Here is an 18,587-nt window from a genome sequence, read left to right on the forward strand (position 1 = left end):
ACAGATGTAGCTGTATTATTTTTTTCGAATATTTTCACTTCATTCAACCATAGATTAAATTTACTAATATATTTAATCTATGATTCAACGGTGTTGGGAATATCAAGCCGCTGAAATTATATTTATCTTCATGCATAATATAATTAACATTGACTCTATGTTTTTTCTCTCCTGCGACATATTTAGTCAGAATAGCCCACTTGAAGCATACCTATTTGATATGTTGAAAATAATATAATGGTAAAATAAAACGTAATGATGAGAGTTGGAATCGAAGTAAAACTGTAAGAACATGGAGCGAAGAACAACGGGTATGTGATCAGTAGAAGTCTTAAGAACACAGTAATCGCATTTCGAATAATTTTAGTTGATTTCACTAATTCCCGGAGAAGTGTGTAAAGCAACTTCATGGGGTGGTAAACTGTATTGCTCTAATAATATAATAATTCGTATACATTATTATTTCATGTGATTTGGTATGGATTATATAAACTCATGTTTTGATCAGTATAATAATTGATTAATATTTATTGTTTAAATATTATAATTTTTTTTTTAATTAATCTTATGCGACGAATTTTTTTCTTGCATATAAATCAATTACTTCATCAAATTACTTCGCCTTCAATACTTATTTTCATACAATATTCGAATGTGTCTTGTCCCATCCGATTTCGAAGTTTTGACATAATTGTATTCATTGCACTAAATGATCGTTCAACTGTAGCAGTGGCAATAGGTATGCATAAAACTGATTCTGCTAATTTTCTTAAATGTTGATAACCCATATTAACTTCAAGAAGTTCAGATATGGGGTTTCCACCAATCTCTTTTTAATCCAAAGCTACAAATTTAAAAGACTTGAAATCTAATATTTTACAGTCTTTATCATATTCAGATATAGATAAACAGTCATACAAATGTTTAATCAATTTTTCTGATGCATTTGATAACGTACTATAATTTTCAAATATTGAAAAACCTTCTATGAGCTTACTGCAGTATCATTAAATCGACGATCCATCTCTTTAATTATTTGTTCTAAAAATGATAAAATATACCCTAATGTATTTTTAATGTCATAATTTTTTTTTAATGAATTAAGTCTCTGAGATGTCGGTACCATTTTTAATAATAATGCTATTATAGACATTTTGTTTTAAACTTTCCGCAATTTGATTTAAATGATATTTCGTACTTTTAATTATAGTAGGTAAAACCGAAATACATAACTTGGGAGCATGTAATGTTAAAATTAAATTAGAAACGGCACCTAGTATTTCGTCCAATCCATACAACGATATAATGAAACTTTCTTCGCGGAGAGTTAACAAAATCCCACCGGCTAATGAGGTTAAATCGGCACCATCTTATGAACATATACATCATGTTCACAAGTTGTAGCAATAGCAATATACGATTGTTTTATTGCATGGACGATTTTATATTGGCTTAACAAACGGATTTCTATTGCCTCTGGTATTTTTGAAATAGAATCATTAATTATAACTTGCACTCTGTGAAGTATTTCCTCGCGTTTGGGCGATTGGTGAAATAATTTGTAAATATTTTTTAAAACATGAAACATGCGTTTAATTTTTGGAAATTTATTACGCATACTAGTTAGTGTAAGTGATAATATATGTGCTCAACAATGTATATAAGAAACTTCCCTTCCAGCTTTTTCACTAATAAGTTTACGAACTCCACTTTTATTTCCCGACATTTTTGTTTGTTTGCACCCCCATCAAAACCATATGCAATAATATTTTGGTAAGATAAATTGTGCTTTGTTAATTCAGAACTTATTTCGTTTACGATTGTATGGGCTTAGTATTAGATAAATCTCTAATACCAAAAAAATTGTCAAGCTGGTTGATTATTTTTAACAAAACAAATACATATAGATAATTTCAGATTTATTGTTAACATTTGTGCATTCATCGGGCCATTAAAAAAATTATTTTTATCATTATTTAATTTCTTACATAATATTTCTGATGCACAACATAAAAGCTCACTAGTTTTAGCTTTTATAATATATGTAGATCTATCACTATTTATGATGATCCAATTTTCAAATGATTCACTACTTTTCATAATTAAACGCTTAACTAAAGGTTCATATTTGGTTGTGTGTGCTATTTCTTCTTTAGCCAAAAAATAAATTCAGCGACATAAGAGAGAGAAATGTTTTCTATTGATTTTACATTCTTCGGAATTTAGATTTAAAATTTGGCAATAAACAGGATTTTTCGAGAATACTAAAGTCGTTAGTCTTTCTTGTTTTATACTGCGAATATGTGATGCAGAATTGTTGTGTTTATTCAATTTACCATTTTTTTCCAGTGCTTTTTTAAAATTATTAAATAGTGATTCAATAAAAATTCCTCCTGTGTTTGTCAATAGTACGGAATTATTTACAGCATGTTTTTTACATAATTTGCAAAAAGCAACATTACGTTGAACATCAAAATAAAGCCATAAATAAAGTTCTAAATTCGGGTATAATACGGGTTGCAAAACGGCTTATACTAAACAACACAATAAGCCGGGCGCCAGGGCCTGAATGTTAAAAACAATTATTTTCACCGAAAAAAAATAATTTCTTATATATAAATATAAAAATAATAATAAGTATATCATTTTAAAATAAAAGTCTTAGGAAGAATACGTTATTCTAGACAAAACAAATAGAGGGATGCCATTCCTCCGTACCCCCCCCCCCCTTTTGAGCACTGGTTCTATGACATTTCATCGGCAAACCTTCCGGTCTCGTCGTGTCCAGTCCTGTGCATCATGCACAGAATAATTACCCTATGGTTATGATGGGATATTTCGTTCCTTTCGGTACTTTTATTATCATTACTATTGATTATAGAATAGACTATAACTAATGGTATCATGGTCCGTGCTTAATCTGTGGTTCACCACAATATCATGTCGTTATCGTTATGTCGAAATCGTTATCTTAGTCCTGGGGCCCCATGGTCATCAGTACCGTTCACGTCAAATGTATTTGTTTACTCTGTGGTTTGGTATTTTCATTGTTTCAGTCCGTCGGTGTTGTGTTTACTGCAAGGTTATAAATGATTAAATTGCATCCTCCAACAGCGGTCAAAGATATCTTGTAAATTTAACGATCTGAACAATATTTTTAAAAATATTCAATGACAACCTGTAGGAATTAAATTGGTGTCACTTTGAATTTGGTAATGTATTATGCTCCAAAAATCTATTAGAAATGAACGGGTACAAGTTTTTCTTGTTCGGCTGTTTGTTTACATCACTCACTTGGTCTCTGAGTCTGTTCATGTACTGGAAACTGAATACCAAACCAGACAGTTACTCGCAAGTTAAGCTCTATCGACGGGAAAATACGTTTGAATATGTAAAAAAACAAAAATCTAAGTACTTTAAGAGTCATGTGGACAACAGTGGTTAGTGTATATGCTTGAAATGCAATTATTCTTCTAATTTAAAATGTCATTATATTAATTATCCCTTTTGTGTTAAGATCTTGAAGATTTAGGAATTATTAAGACTGATGAAGATCTGGTGATAAGAGATAAAGGATACATAGATCATGGTTTTAATGCATTAGTAAGTCAAAGATTAGGTAACTATCGGAAGTCATTACCTGATACTCGACATAAATTGTAAGTTAAAATTGAATAATAAAAGGGTAGTTATGAAATAATCAAAATTTTTTTTTTTTTTTTGAAGGTGCTCAGTAATTCAGTACGATCAAAATTTGCCAACTGCTAGTATTGTTATTTGTTTTTATAATGAACATCCACAAGCTCTTTTTAGGACTATTCAGTCGGTTATTAGACGGACACCAAAGGAACTGTTACACGAAGTGATATTAATTAATGATTATAGTGATAAACGTTAGTAAAATATAACCGTAGTATATATTGTTAATATGTATTATAATTTTTTTTTTTTTTTTTATATATATTAGCAAATCTTCATGAAATAGTAGAACAGTATTTAAAAGATGAAAAGTTACTTAAAGTAGTAAATCTTAAAAAAACCAATAAAAGAGAAGGACTTATTCGAGCAAGATTATTTGGGGCCAACTTAGCGACTGGTCAAGTAATTAAATTGTATTAACTATTTATTCATAAATTGTTTTAACTTGTGGATATTTACAAAGGACCAATTTTTTGGCAAAAAAATAACAATATTATATTCATTATTATAACAGTTGTATAATTAGTGTTTGTTATTTAGATTATGGTTAAATTCATTATTAGTTGGAAATTATTTAAGAAATAATGAGAATAAATAAACCATACTTAACATTTTTAAATACCTATATTTAAATTTTTAAAGATTCTCCTATGTTATTATTGGGTTAGACTTGGTTTGATTATTTCAGATAAACTACTTTTGTGCAGAAGTTAGTGATTTTCTGTATAAGTTTTGTAGATATGTTAAAGATTTTATTCCATTAGTATTTCAACTGTAATATAATTAAGCATAATTTTTATTTATTTATTTTCATTCTAATTCTAATTAAAAACCATTATTATAAAACATTAACGTTTTTTGTAAACAATATTTAAAAAAAAATTATCACTTTAGAAATAATTAAAAAAAAAAAAAGTTTTTACTATTGTAGTTTCATTTTTTTCAATATGATTACAAAAAATAATTATGATATTTCAATAACATTGCATCATTTTTAATTAATTAAAAACATTGCATTAATGCATTAAAAGTCAATGTTTTAATTTTACAGGTTTTAATATTTCTTGACAGTCACGTTGAAGTAAATATTGATTGGATTCAACCACTTTTAACCAGAATACATAATAATCGCACTCAAATTATTGCACCTATTATTGATATTATTCAACCAGATACATTTGAATATAAATCATCTCCTTTGGTTAGAGGTGGTTTTAATTGGGGATTAAATTTCAAATGGGATAGTTTACCAAAAGGTACTCTAACTACAGATAAAGATTTTGTGAAACCTATCAAGTAATATTCATATTCTATTAAATACTTATAGATTTTTTTAATTTAATTTAATTTTTTATGTTTAATAAAACTGTAGAACACCTACAATTGCTGGAGGCCTTTTTGCTGTAAACAGAGATTACTTTAATGAAATTGGACAATATGATTCTGGAATGAATATTTGGGGCGGTGAAAATTTGGAATTATCATTTCGAGTAAGAAATAAATGATAGCATGTCTATTCTAAATGATTTATAGTGCATGAGTAAGTTATTTATCTTAGACATTTGAGTTTATCTATTTTGATCTGTCTAATTGATGAAGTCATTTTTAAATACAATAATTATATGAATTTTAGGTATGGATGTGTGGAGGTTCTCTTTATATAGAACCATGTTCACGTGTTGGACATGTATTCCGGAAACATCGACCATACTCAGCTCCAAATCATGAAGACACAATGGCAAGAAACTCTTTACGCCTTGCAAATGTTTGGATGGATGATTTTAAAGTAGTCACATACTCATATATATTTATATTTTATTTTATTGTTGATGATTTTATAAATAATATTCTACAGAAATTTTTTATAAGTAAACGAATGGACCTACTTCGTTTAGATTATGGTGATATATCTGAAAGAAAAGCATTACGTACCAAGTTAGGGTGTAAAAATTTTAATTGGTACTTAGAAAATGTATATCCTGAAATGTTACTACCAACTGATGAAGCTGACCAATTGAGTAAAAAGTTAGAAAATGTTGAAAAACCAGTTTTCCAACCATGGAATAAACGTGTTCGAAACTATATAGCCAAATTTTTGGTAAATATTTTGTACAAACTTAAGATCAAAACATAAAACATAATATTATTATTTTTTAATTTTTAGCTTAACTTAAGTGGCACAAATTTGTGTATTCATCCAAGTAAAGGACATCAGATTAAACACAGTGGGCTTGTTCTCAGATCTTGTATTCGCAATAAAGAACAAGTTAGTGTAATATAACTCGATTAATAATTAATTATTAAATTATTTTTTATTTTAGATATGGTATGAAACAGACAAAGAAGAGCTAGTACTATCAAAACTTTTATGCTTGGATAGTGGTTCAGGCAAACCAGCAATAGAAAAATGCAGTGAAACAGGAAGCTCACAACGTTGGAAACACTCAGATGATGTAAGTATAAAATTATTATCTAAAAATTAAATGTTCCTTTTATTATTAACAGTTTTATATAACTAAATAAAAAAAAATATTTATTTGGTTTGGTAACTGATTGTTTAAACATTAAGGTTACTAATATAATATAATAATTTCCAATGTAGTGTCTCGTATTGGTAGCATCTGTTACCTTGTTACCTATACATATTGTTATGATTTGAGTTTTGGTACCATTGATACAGGGTTAATCAAGATTATGTATGAGTTGTCTGAAATGTTTTAGCCTGTGTAAAAATATAATTTGGTGCACCATAAGAAGAATATTTATTTTTAGAATATTTTATTATTTAATAAGTGATAATCTACTTGATAAGTATATACTAACTAAAGTTAATAGATTCTAACCTATTTCGAGGGTATTTATCTGTAAGGCTAAAGTATAAATGCTAACATTTTATAGTCAATGATTTTTTTTTAGTTTTGTTACAGCTAAAATTTAACAAAATTACACTTATAGCCATCAAGATTAATATTTATTATTTATAAAATTTATATTCAATTATATATATTATATATAATTATATAATTTCATTGTACCTACTTATTAACTTGTGTATTCTAGACGTTTTAATCTATTACTATATTCTAATATTTCCTTTTAAATATTTAATATTAGAAAAATATAATGTATTTAAAATTAATACATTTTTAATTAAAATTGAAGTATTAGAATTTAGATATCAAAATATCCAAATTTAAAATGTCTATGAAATCATAAATAATTAAAAATTCCTAGTTAGTATAAGAGAGGGTGACCATATTAAGAAAATAAAAAAACGGAACAGCTGTTAATTCCCCTCCCCTCCCAAAAAAAAACCTTAACAATATACATTTTCACAAATCTCTATAGTTGAATTCCATAACTCTGTCATATCACAACCAATTATTTTATTTTTACTTTACCCTTTTTTAGTAAAATAACCTAAATAATAAAATATTTTCTTTTAATTATTCATCAAACAACACTGTGTAGCATTTCAAAACTATTATAGTTTTTAAATAATACAAAAATAACGGCATTAAATCGGGATAAAAAGCGTCCCATTCGAAGTTTGTCTGGATAATGGGACATGATGATCTAAAAAGGGGCAATCTCGTTTTAAATGGTACGTATGGTCAACCTAATATAACACATACTTTCATACTGAAATTTTAAAAATAGTAATAATTTTAATTTTATTCTTCTAAAAATTGTAATACCATGAATTTTAATGCAACCAATATTCGCTGTGCATTTCATAAAAAAGTTTAAATTTTAAGTGCCATTCAATATTGTTTAAGTTTAGCTGAATACTAATATTTGAAGGTTTTTTTTTTTTTGATTTTTTGATATTTTTAAAGACTCTTGAGACCAATAAAATATATTACAATAAATATTATTTCGATTAATAAAATGTATTTTTTTTTTTTCTTAGAAAGGTACAGCATTATATAATTTAGCAGCAGGGACATGTTTAAGTGTAAACGAGAAAAGAATAAACGCAGAAATTCTAATGAATATTTGCAATAAAGAAGATACATTCAACAAATGGAACTTAATTATTGTATAATGCATTCATATCATGGAAAATGTATTGTATTTAATATGTGTTCACACATAGTACTTCCTAATCCTTGATTGATCTGAATAGCCATGGTTAAACATACAAAAATGATCAAATTTAGTGTTACATTTTTATAATTTAAAATGTGTATTTTATAATAAAACAAATAAATATATATATATATAAATTCTGATTTATTTTTATTTTTTTTTTTTATAAATTGATTGTTAATATATAATATAAAACCAATGCTTCTCAATATTTTTTTTTATGTTACTAAATGAAAGTTTCTAAAAAATTTTACTATCCAATACTTAAATTAGAATACATACATTTTTTGTTTGACAAGAGTGAAATACATAAATAGGTCCTTCTGATTGTTAGTTTTACTGATTTCGTTAATATAACTCATTATAGAATTAATATTTCAAACATTAAATAAATATATTATAATGAATTATAAAAAAAAAAAAGAAACAATTTTAGTATTTAAGTTCATAAATGTCATTAATGCAAATATAATGTAAATAAAATAACATATTAAGCATGCACACCATAAGGTCATCAGTCATAGTATAATGCACTCATATTGTACTCGTATTTTTATAACTAACTGAGCTTGGGTTAGAATTTTTATTTTTTAATATTATGGATTATATAATTGCTTGAAAATTTAAAAATAATAGTCCACTGAAATGTTACTACTTCAATCAACTCATAAAATTTCTACTAGTTACATGGTTTGGCATATTCATTATTAATTCATATTTCGGGGGTAGATCATGGAAAACAAGAAAAAAAAAAATTTATCATGTTACTATTTATATAATTTCAGTGATGGATCTAGAAATATGAAATGGGAGGAAGGGTAATTTGTATTTACTGAAAGAATGAAAAATAGTGCAAACAAATTAATTTATAATTTCATCATTTCATGTAGCAGTTCTAATCTAACAGCGACTTTTTTTCATTTTAGTATAATATTATAGCACTCAATTGATTGGCACCGTATTCAGTTGTCGAGATACCAATACGAAAAAATGAATTAGTTCATTATTTTTTTTGATCAATCTACATTTAAAGACATCTGTTAAATATTTATTACATAATTATATAATATATAACACATCCAAAGAGAATGGCTAAAGCTCTTTAGCTCTTCCTTGGATCCGATGAAGTGAGCAATCTATAGTATATATAATCAATGATAATACCTATATTCCAACGTCCAATTAGTCTGTAATGTGGGCATGTAGCAGCTATACTAATGACACTCAGGGTGGCCTGATAATGTTTGAGACGTATAGCCAGTAGACCATGTTCAGGTCGCCCGAAATAGCCATTATCTCAGATAAGTCAAGTAGCCTAATATAGCCGCTATCAATGTTTAATTTATACAAAACTTAAAGTTGTTATATTAAAAAAATTGTATGTACTAAACATTATTAATTATTATATTATTATTATTATTAATTCATTTCTCAAGATAAGAATACTGGGCCTCACTGAGTATTCTCGTGTGGAGGCCAGAGCCGTACCGAGCCATTTTTTATCCTGAGGCAAAATTGAAGCAATACACCCCCTAGATTATAGGGTTGTCACACTCAAAGCTTTTAATATGTATAATACGATTTGGAAAAATCTGAAAAATTGTTATTAGATTTCTAGTAAAAAAAGAAATAACATTTGTTAAAATAAGTTAATGATTTAATATTTTTGCGCCCCTCAGCTTTAAGTGCTCAAGGCAAGTGCCTCGCTCGCCTCACCCTAGTTTCGGTTCTGGTGGAGGCCTAGGAGTTATTATGTGTATATGAGTATAATTAATTACTAGTGTATAAATTACATGTTGTATTGTTTAAAATTATTAATCATATAATATTAAGTAAAAATAAATGTCCACTGTCTAGTGAATCATATTAAACGTAAAATAAAAAATAATAAAAAAAATAATCATGATATATAAACCTGTGGATTTCTTATAATTTAGAGTATAAAAACAAAAAAATAGAACATAGAAAAATAGATAAAATAATATAAATTTAACAAACAGTTAAAAAAAAGTATGTTATAATAATAGGTTAGAGTTGAATTCATAAAGAAGCCATTTCTTAAAGTTTTTCTTATATCTATGTAGAGTTAATGTATGGTAGTGTTTTGGTATTAAGTTTAGGATTTTTGTACCGACGAATTTATATTGTTTTCTTGTGCCTGTTTTATGAGGCCATTGTATTGTATAATTATTATTTTTAGCTAACCGTATTCCATCATGAGTAATAGGTAATCGTTTTTTATTTTTGAGGGTCTAAGCAGGTTAATATTCATATCACCGAGTATTATTTTGAAATTTGCCGTTTTTGATATAGATTTTCTAAGAATTAAATCATTTATTTCATTTAGAGTTTTATCTAAATCTTTATTGCTAGGTGACCTATATATTGCATAAGCTAGAAAAACAATATTATCCATCTGGAATGTTATTTCTAGAGCTGTTAGTGTACTAGTGTTTAGTTCTATAACAGAAATTCCTACTAATGTATTTTTTAAGTAGGCAAACACTCCATCATTTTGGTTTTTGTTAAATTTGGTTGTGAACATTGAGTACCCATCTATTTGAAAATTATTGGTCGATATATGTGTTAGTCCTAACCAAGTTTCTGTTAAAACAATTACCTCAAATTGTGTGTTGATATGGTCTAATAAAATGTATAGTTCGTCAGTGTTTTTTGATACTGCATATATTTAACATAAAAATATTTAAGGAGTTTTTCGTATAAATTATGGATTTTAGTTCATCGCATGAACATTCAGTGGCACTAATTGAATCAATATTATCTAGTACTAAAGTGTAATCTGCAATATTGTTTGTCATAGGTATATTATAAAAATAGTGATATGATTAATTAAAACGACCCAGAGCCCAATTAAGTAGTAATGGAGATAATCTAATAGTTCAGTGGTGGCCAAACTACGGCCCGCGGGCCAACTCCGGCCCGCCATCATTTAATATCTGGCCCGCGAAAGTCTTCTATATTAGAGCAATTATTTGTATAACTGTAATATTTTGCATTTACGTAAAAAAAAATTTAGAATGCATTTTTTTATGGCCCGCGATAAAAAAAAAGTTGTTTTTTATGACCCGAGGAAAAAAAAGTTTGGCCACCACTGTAATAGTTGATTGTACCTTAATCGACTTACATTTAATAATGCGAGTTTATTATAAGATGATAGAAGTGACTTCTTCGTGTTAGTGTAGTTAGAGAATAAAAATATAAGTGTTATGTGATATAATAATAATTTTGAATAATGTACGTATTTATGTAAAAAAATCAAACAGGCATGGACATTATTAAAGGTAGATAGTTGGTTACATTGTGTATGATTTAGGAAATATGAAACAAATTAGTTTAAATGAGTTTAAGTTCAATCTTAATTTTTGAATTACCTCTTCATTGACAACGTGAATAATTTTCTCTGATTCATTTTTGCATAGGAAGATCTGTCCGTTTTTAGTCCAGGCGAATTGGAAATTGTATTGTTTACGGAGGTTTCTAGCTTCTTTGAACAATAAATTGCTTTTTGGTGTTAGATTTTCCCTTATATATATTGGCATATATTTTCTAATGTGTTGATTTGTGTTTTCATTGTTTGGTTATCATTTATGATTTTGTCGATCGTATTAATCTTGTTACTTATAAGTTCGAAGTTTTTCCCAGTTTCTGTTTTAAACAATTCAAAACAATCTATATCTTGTAATATAATGTTTTTTAAATCGATAAGGTTTGTTATGTCATCATTAATTTCTTTGTTTATTCGTAAAGAAGCTCTTTTTTCTGCAGAACACTTGCTGCATCTTCAGTAGGAGCCTTCGTCATTATAAAAAGCAATGTCCTCTTTTGTTAGTTTTTGGCATTTGGCAAGCCATGTTATTTTGCAATCATTGCAAGATATCAGTGGCGTATACAAGGGGGGGGTGTTTGGTGGATTTGACACCCCCCCTTGAGCCGTATCATATATTACATTATTATAGGAACATAGGTAAATCGATAATACAATATGAAATATAAAATAATGCACAATACTAATTACATATAAACAGGTTAACATCAACGCGATTACGGCGGTAATGCGGTATTTCGATATACGCTTTCGACGATGGGGACTGCTATGTGATAACCACGCGTCCGTGGCGACCATTCGAATATCAGTATTCGATGCTAAAATACAATACGTGAAAATTATTCGTTTGTTTTCACGCAACACAAAACGTTTAACAATAATAGGTATTGTAGAATCGAATACCGATATTCGAATACTCGAATATACATTACATCTATATTACAGACAGTGGCGTATCTTTTTTTTTTCTAGGAGGTGATACAATCATAACTATTTTGTACATTTGGAGTCAAGGGGGCAAATATCTTCTAGGAGGATCTTGTTATCATACTTTTCCAGTTTCCGTAAAGTGCACTTTTATATAACATGGTTTTATTTAAAACTATACCAACATTAATAATATTTTTACATTTATTTTCATAATAAGTATAAGCAGTGCTCGAAATGGAAAATTTTCTGAACCGGAACGCTTTTTTTTTGAGTACATATCATAGAATTGGGGGCTTCACCCAACTAAAATTAAAATTTCTTCTTCCTCAAATACTAACCCTTTTTTAATAATATATAAGTTTTATCTACTATTTTATGAAACTCACTTTAAAATTTCAGCCCTTTTAAAAATTTAAATATATTTTTATCTTCTTTTACTTACTTACGAATATGGATGTATATATTATATAAAATAAAAATATAAATATAAAATGTTTAAAGAACTACTTATAATTTATAAAATTATTTTTATTTAAATTTTATATTTATAACTTAAAAAGTACAGCATCAATACAATTTTTTTTACAATAACTTCCACAATGATTCATATGTCTTATCACACTTTTGGTTTCTTTTACGACTTGCGGTATCATCAGCTGAATGACGACCATTCAATAACCAAGATCGAACGTATTTTTCTGGTTCGAATTTCGTTAGAGGTGGTCCAACACAATTAATAAATAAAAGAGCAGCAACAGTTTTTATATTTAATGAAGTTTTTAGTGGTGACATGATTTCGTTCACATTCGCTAGTCGATACTGGAATCGTTGCAATTGATTTATAAAGGGGTTTCAAATCTTCTGGAATTTCCTTTTTGCCCAAGTCCATTTTATAAATTCTAAAACTTTGAATAGTGCTCTTTTCATCAATTTGAAATTGTTGACATAAATTACGAATATTACAGTCACCAAATTGTATGTTTTCTATTTGGCCATCATTCGAAAGTGGCCAATTTTTTGGATTCAATTTTTCAATATTATCAAGTAAGTTTTTAAACGTTTTTTCATTGTCTTGGCGATGTTTTTCATTACGACTGACATTTGATGAACTGGAAGTCATCATTCGAGATTTTAAATTATTAGCTAGGCTTTTGTAAAATTGTGCAGAATTTATTTTAGGAACATTGCCACTGTGTAATATTACATTTTTATACGACATTTCGTTCTTTATTTCTTTTAATGCGTTAGTTAATTTTGGACCTGGATCGGTTGCCATAGAATCTAATACACGCATTGTTGTTCTTATAGATTTATCAGCGTCTACTAATGTAATACTACGTTTTTGTAAATATTCTGATAAATCTCCTAATTCGTCTAAAGCATCAGACATGGTATTTAAATTACTAACAAATTCTATACTTGTTATCATTTTAAACAATCCACAGTATTTACTTCTTTCTTTAGAGTCTCTGGTAGAGTCCATTGACGCCAAGTTGAAATGTTCACACAAAGCAGAAATATTATTTATGACTGCATTAACTGTCCGTTTGCTTGATGCTACCCATCGAACTGACAAAATTCTACCAATTTTCAAAATTTGTACTTCTAATGAACTAGCAGCTTTTTTTAACTCGTTTTGGTTTTTAGGTGACTGATGGAATATAGTATAAAGTTTATCCATAAATATTTTAAAATGGTTTATACCATAAACTTCGCTAATAACATCACCTACTGCCAGTTCCAAACGGTGATTTGAACAATGCCAAATAATTAATTTAGGAAATTGAATTTTAAGTCGCGTGGCTACTCCCGAATCTTATCCGATCATAACAGAAGCTCCGTCACATGCAAAAGCAATAAAACATTCATTTAAAAAAATTTGATCAAATCCGTGTCCACCCAAACAATCAAGTAATGATTTAGTAATAGTTTCAGCAGAGGTATTAGGGAGTTCAATTAAGTCAAGATTAAAAGTATAAGGTTCACCGGGAAAATCTTCAATAAATGCACGAACAACAACTACTAATGTTGTTAATTTACTAAGAGTAGTTGATTCGTCGATTAAAATAGATATATTTGTTTTAGTTAAAATTATATTTTGGCAAATAATTTTTTTCATCTCTGATGCAATGTGGAGTGCTATATCCGCACACGTTTTATCGGAATGTAAAATGTTTCCCATATTTATACCATTTAAAACTTGTAAATCTATTTCATTTGGTAAATCAACAAAAGGCCTTTGAGTTTTTACAATTTTATAAACAGTTCTAAAAACTTTTTCAGTAGTAGAGAACTTTGATTTCAATGCATTTTCGAAACTTTTTTCTATTTGTTTTTCTTTTGATTGTTCATGTAATTCTACTGCTCTAAGATGAGCGTCAGATTTTTTGTGTTCAAATATTTTTTTTCTCAAACTAGACATTTGACTTTCTTTTGACTTTCCATTCGAAATTATAGAACAGTCTTGCCAAGGTTTGGAAAAGCGAAGAGTTTTATCAACAACAGATAATCCTAAATTTGTTATATTTTTACAAATCAAACAACCTAATGCTTTATTTTTAACTACTAGCCACTCATTTACAGTCTTGAAATTTTCGTACTGACCTTTATTCCAACATTCGAGCAAATCAATAGTTTCGTGAAGTTCCATATTTTTATTTGATTCTTTATTAGATGATGTATGTTCACTTTCAACGCACAGTTTTTTATTTGTCGAATTATCACATTCATCATTGGACTTAGAACGTTTATTTACCCAATTTAGTATAGAAGAACTCATATTTTTCGCACGGAATAATATATGCTATAAACTAATGTAATTAATGGTCAGCAAAATATAATACATGTATTACTGCAGCTTAAATGATACTAAAAGCTAATCAAAACATACGGGTATCAATATGATCACATGATTTGCTGCCACTCAGAAAAATCAAAACTTTTACGTTTGATAAAGAATTTCCGGCTAACTTGCGGGAACGTATGTACAAAACTGCGGGCACGTGGGGATGTCAAACCGTCGTATGGTGCCGTTCCATAGTATTTCTTATCGTACGTTAAAAATACACATAGGTGCGTATCGTGTGAATATAGACAATAACTACACTATCGGCGGACAACGATTATCTAAAGATAAGCAATAAATTTACTAATGCGTTGCGGTCGTTTGTCGTTTATTAAATATTTTACAATGCACAATTCTGCAAAATGTTTAAATTTTACAGAAATATGGTAGGTACAGTAAAAATTTGTTTGAACCGGAACGCTAAAAATTTTTTTGTCGTGAACCGGAACTGCGTTCCGGTGCGTTCCGGTCCATTTCGAGCCCTAAGTATAAGTCAAAACACAAAATAATATCAAAATAATGTCAAAATTCTGTTCACCGATCGGTTAATTTTAAACGAGACACGATTACACGAAAGGACTGAGAGCAAATGTGAACACTGAACACATGGTTTACGCACTATCGTTAATATAGTATAAATTAAATAATCACAGATATAATTGATTAATAGATATATAAACTAACTATGAACATTAGGATATTAAACTATAATAATAATAATAATTCATCATAATTATCTAATGTTCATGATTTTCTTGAAACTAATAATAATTATATTGTCTACAACTGTCTATGTTTATTATTAACTTCTATTGATAACGGACTGATGGAATACTAAGAAATACTAAGAATCCAATATGGACTTACGGCTCAAGCATTTAAAAGAAAAATAAGAAAAGTGAAATTAATAAAAAAAAAGGTTCTGGGGGGTGATAAATCGGCTGCATACTAATTGCGTCCCAAAGTTATCAACGAAAAAAGGTTTAATCCGAATTGCGGACAGAGTTTATTTTGGGTACAGACGAGTTGCGGCCCGGGTTTTCTAACTCTAGATAATTTAATCTTGACTGATAAAATATAATCCAGTATAACGTAGATATCAATAAGTATACCTTAGTCTCCGCTTTACTACCGCAAAGAACGTTCTGTCGCTTTTCTGTGCTTCTCTGTGCTGTTCTATTTTAATTTATTTATAATGTCGAATGTTGAGATTTTGAGTGAAATGTTAAGTGAAAAAAATCGTAGTATATATGTAATCGATGGATATAAATTTCGTTTCCATAAAAATTTAAAAAATGATATTGATCGATATTGCTGTACTAAAAAGACTTGTAAAACATATATTCATTTAAATAATAACGTAATTATTAAAAAAGTTTTAAATCACGAAAACCACGAAAAAGATGTGTGTTAAAACATTAAATAGGCAGACTGTAAGTAATCAAGTGAAACGTAAAGCTGTTGATGATATTAATGAGAAGTCATGTAAAATTATTCATAGCCACCTTACACAAGACGTAAACACTTTGACAACATACGATTTAACATTAATAAGAAAAAAATATTCACCATGCTCGATCATCTATTATGCCAAAGTTACCTGTGGACTTGAATGAATTACACATCTCTTTAAATAATATGAGTCATTTATTAGTTACAAATCGTAACGAAAATTTTTTACTTGTAAATTACAACACATCAAACATTTTATTATTTTCTACTGAAACTTAAAATTTTTGAGTAAAGTTGATACAATTTTTGTAGATGGGACATTTAAAAGTTGTCCAAAATTATTTACCCAAATGTTTACAGTTCATGGTTTACAAAATGGTTATTATTTACCACTCTTATTTTTATACTTCCCAATAAAGAAATTAAAACATATGAAAAGGCGTTTATGCACATCATATCTGAATGTAGCAAACTCAACATAACATTTTCACCAAAAACAGTTTTTGCTGATTGAAATGGCGATTCATTTAGCTCTATTAAAAGTTTGGCCTTCTATTAGTTTAAAAGGATGCGATTTCACTTAGCCCAAAGCTGGTAGCAAAAAATACAGACAATTGGCTAAGTAGTGAGTATAAAAAAAATACTGAAATTGGTAAATTTTTAAAATAATTTTTTGGTTTACCTTTTTTAAATTCGAACGATGTGAGTGACTGTTTTACAGATTACATAATGCCTATTCAACCAAGAAATGAAAAAGTAGAAATATTTGTTAATTATATATTGGAAACATACATTTCAAACGAGTCCAATTTCCCTCCTTTTTATGGGCAGAATACTCGGCGTCTACTATGTGCACTACTAATAGTTGTGAGGCTTTTCATTCGAAATTCAACGCTTTGTTCTACAGTGCTCATCCTAATATTTTTGTATTCATCGATATTCTGAAAAATGTACAGAAGGATACCTATATAAAATTAAGAAGCACTCACTTAAATACTCGCAGAACAAATATTATTGAAAAAGAAACATTTATTAGAAATACTATGAAACGGTTAGAAGAAAACCAAATTGACAAATTTGAATTTATACAAATACTATCATATAAGTTTTTTACTAGTGCCATAATACCTAAGAATTTTACTAAATTATACTAACATTTTTAACTTCAATAAATATCATAAACGTTTTTATCAGTGCCGTAATTTTTTAATAAAAAAAAAACATTTTAATATCAGATTTTAATGTCAAAAAAACTTTTTAACCTTTAGAAATATCATATATGATTTTACCAGTGCCAAAATATTTAAATAAAAATAAAACATCATTTTTAACCTACCTGCAGTATCTACTGATGCTGCAGACAGTCCTAATTCTGTATAAAAACGCGAAGGAAAATGAAGCTTTTTAAATTTAAATTTACATATTTAAATTAATTTAATTTTAAATTTCGGGCCGCAATCCGTATGTAACCCAAAAAAACTAGGGCCGCAATTCGTATGCACCCCAAAAAAAAAAAAACTCTGGCCGCAATTTGGAAGAAATTTTTACCACGGGACGCAATTAGTAGCCACCGGATATATCACCCAGATAACCCTCCGTAAATACGCCACTGATTACAGATATTATTTATACATATTAATTAATTAAAAAAAAGTTTTAGTTTGTACGTATTATATATAATACTTAATATTTATAACTAACACCCCCCTTCAGAAAATCCTAGTTACGCCACTGCAAGATATAGATAATGTTCTTGATGTAATAATGGAACTGCAGACATTACACACCGACATTATGTATATATTATGTACGTAAAATTAGTGGAATAACGACAACAGCTGGAAACTAATTAAAATAATAAGATAATTAAGCTGATAAGAGAGCACACTAGTAACGAAAGAAACACTACATAACCGTCCTGGTCGGTACCACGAACGTAACTGAATTAACTAATTAATACACACATTATAATCAGTATAATCTTCATGTTAATTTAACACTTGTAAATTAAGCACTTCTAATACACAATCTTGAACATAGTTGCTGTGGTTGCCTAACTTACGAGTAACGAGTAACGCTCTCAGTGGCAGTATTTTAGAGCAGTGGTCTTCAATCGGTGGTTTGCGTAAGCTTTAAGATTAACTTTAAGTTTTCTGTTTAAAATTTAAAAAATTCATATTTATATATATTATACTTTATATAGTAAGAATGTTTTCGAATAAA

At 28.2% G+C, this 18,587-nt stretch overlaps 1 protein-coding gene and 1 pseudogene across 1 annotated transcript; one reads left to right on the forward strand and one right to left on the reverse strand.

Annotated features, from left to right (window-relative positions):
• Positions 1–2,948: 2,948 nt before the first annotated feature.
• LOC112693738 (polypeptide N-acetylgalactosaminyltransferase 35A-like) lies at positions 2,949–7,884 on the forward strand. Its single transcript, XM_025568929.1, has 11 exons — positions 2,949–3,440; positions 3,518–3,659; positions 3,727–3,893; positions 3,968–4,101; positions 4,751–4,995; positions 5,072–5,189; positions 5,333–5,485; positions 5,555–5,797; positions 5,864–5,965; positions 6,021–6,152; positions 7,613–7,884. Exons 1-11 carry the CDS (start codon positions 3,245–3,247, stop codon positions 7,745–7,747), a joined length of 1,767 nt encoding a protein of 588 aa, XP_025424714.1. The 5' UTR covers positions 2,949–3,244; the 3' UTR covers positions 7,748–7,884.
• A 3,221-nt stretch (positions 7,885–11,105) lies between these two features.
• On the reverse strand, positions 11,106–11,871 carry LOC112693753 (annotated as a pseudogene).
• Positions 11,872–18,587: the final 6,716 nt, after the last annotated feature.

This window comes from Sipha flava, unplaced genomic scaffold (genome assembly GCF_003268045.1).
Source record: "Sipha flava isolate LNK unplaced genomic scaffold, YSA_version1 93_pilon_pilon, whole genome shotgun sequence".
Taxonomy (NCBI): Eukaryota; Metazoa; Arthropoda; class Insecta; order Hemiptera; family Aphididae; genus Sipha; species Sipha flava.

Bases quoted from the DNA above. Each gene is read 5' to 3' on its own strand.
- LOC112693738 (XM_025568929.1), top strand. From the start codon at position 3,245: ATGAACGGGTACAAGTTTTTCTTGTTCGGCTGTTTGTTTACATCACTC. The intron at 5,798-5,863 runs GTAAATATTTTG...TTTAATTTTTAG, and splicing joins ACTATATAGCCAAATTTTTG to CTTAACTTAAGTGGCACAAA. The intron at 5,966-6,020 runs GTTAGTGTAATA...TTTTTATTTTAG, and splicing joins GTATTCGCAATAAAGAACAA to ATATGGTATGAAACAGACAA.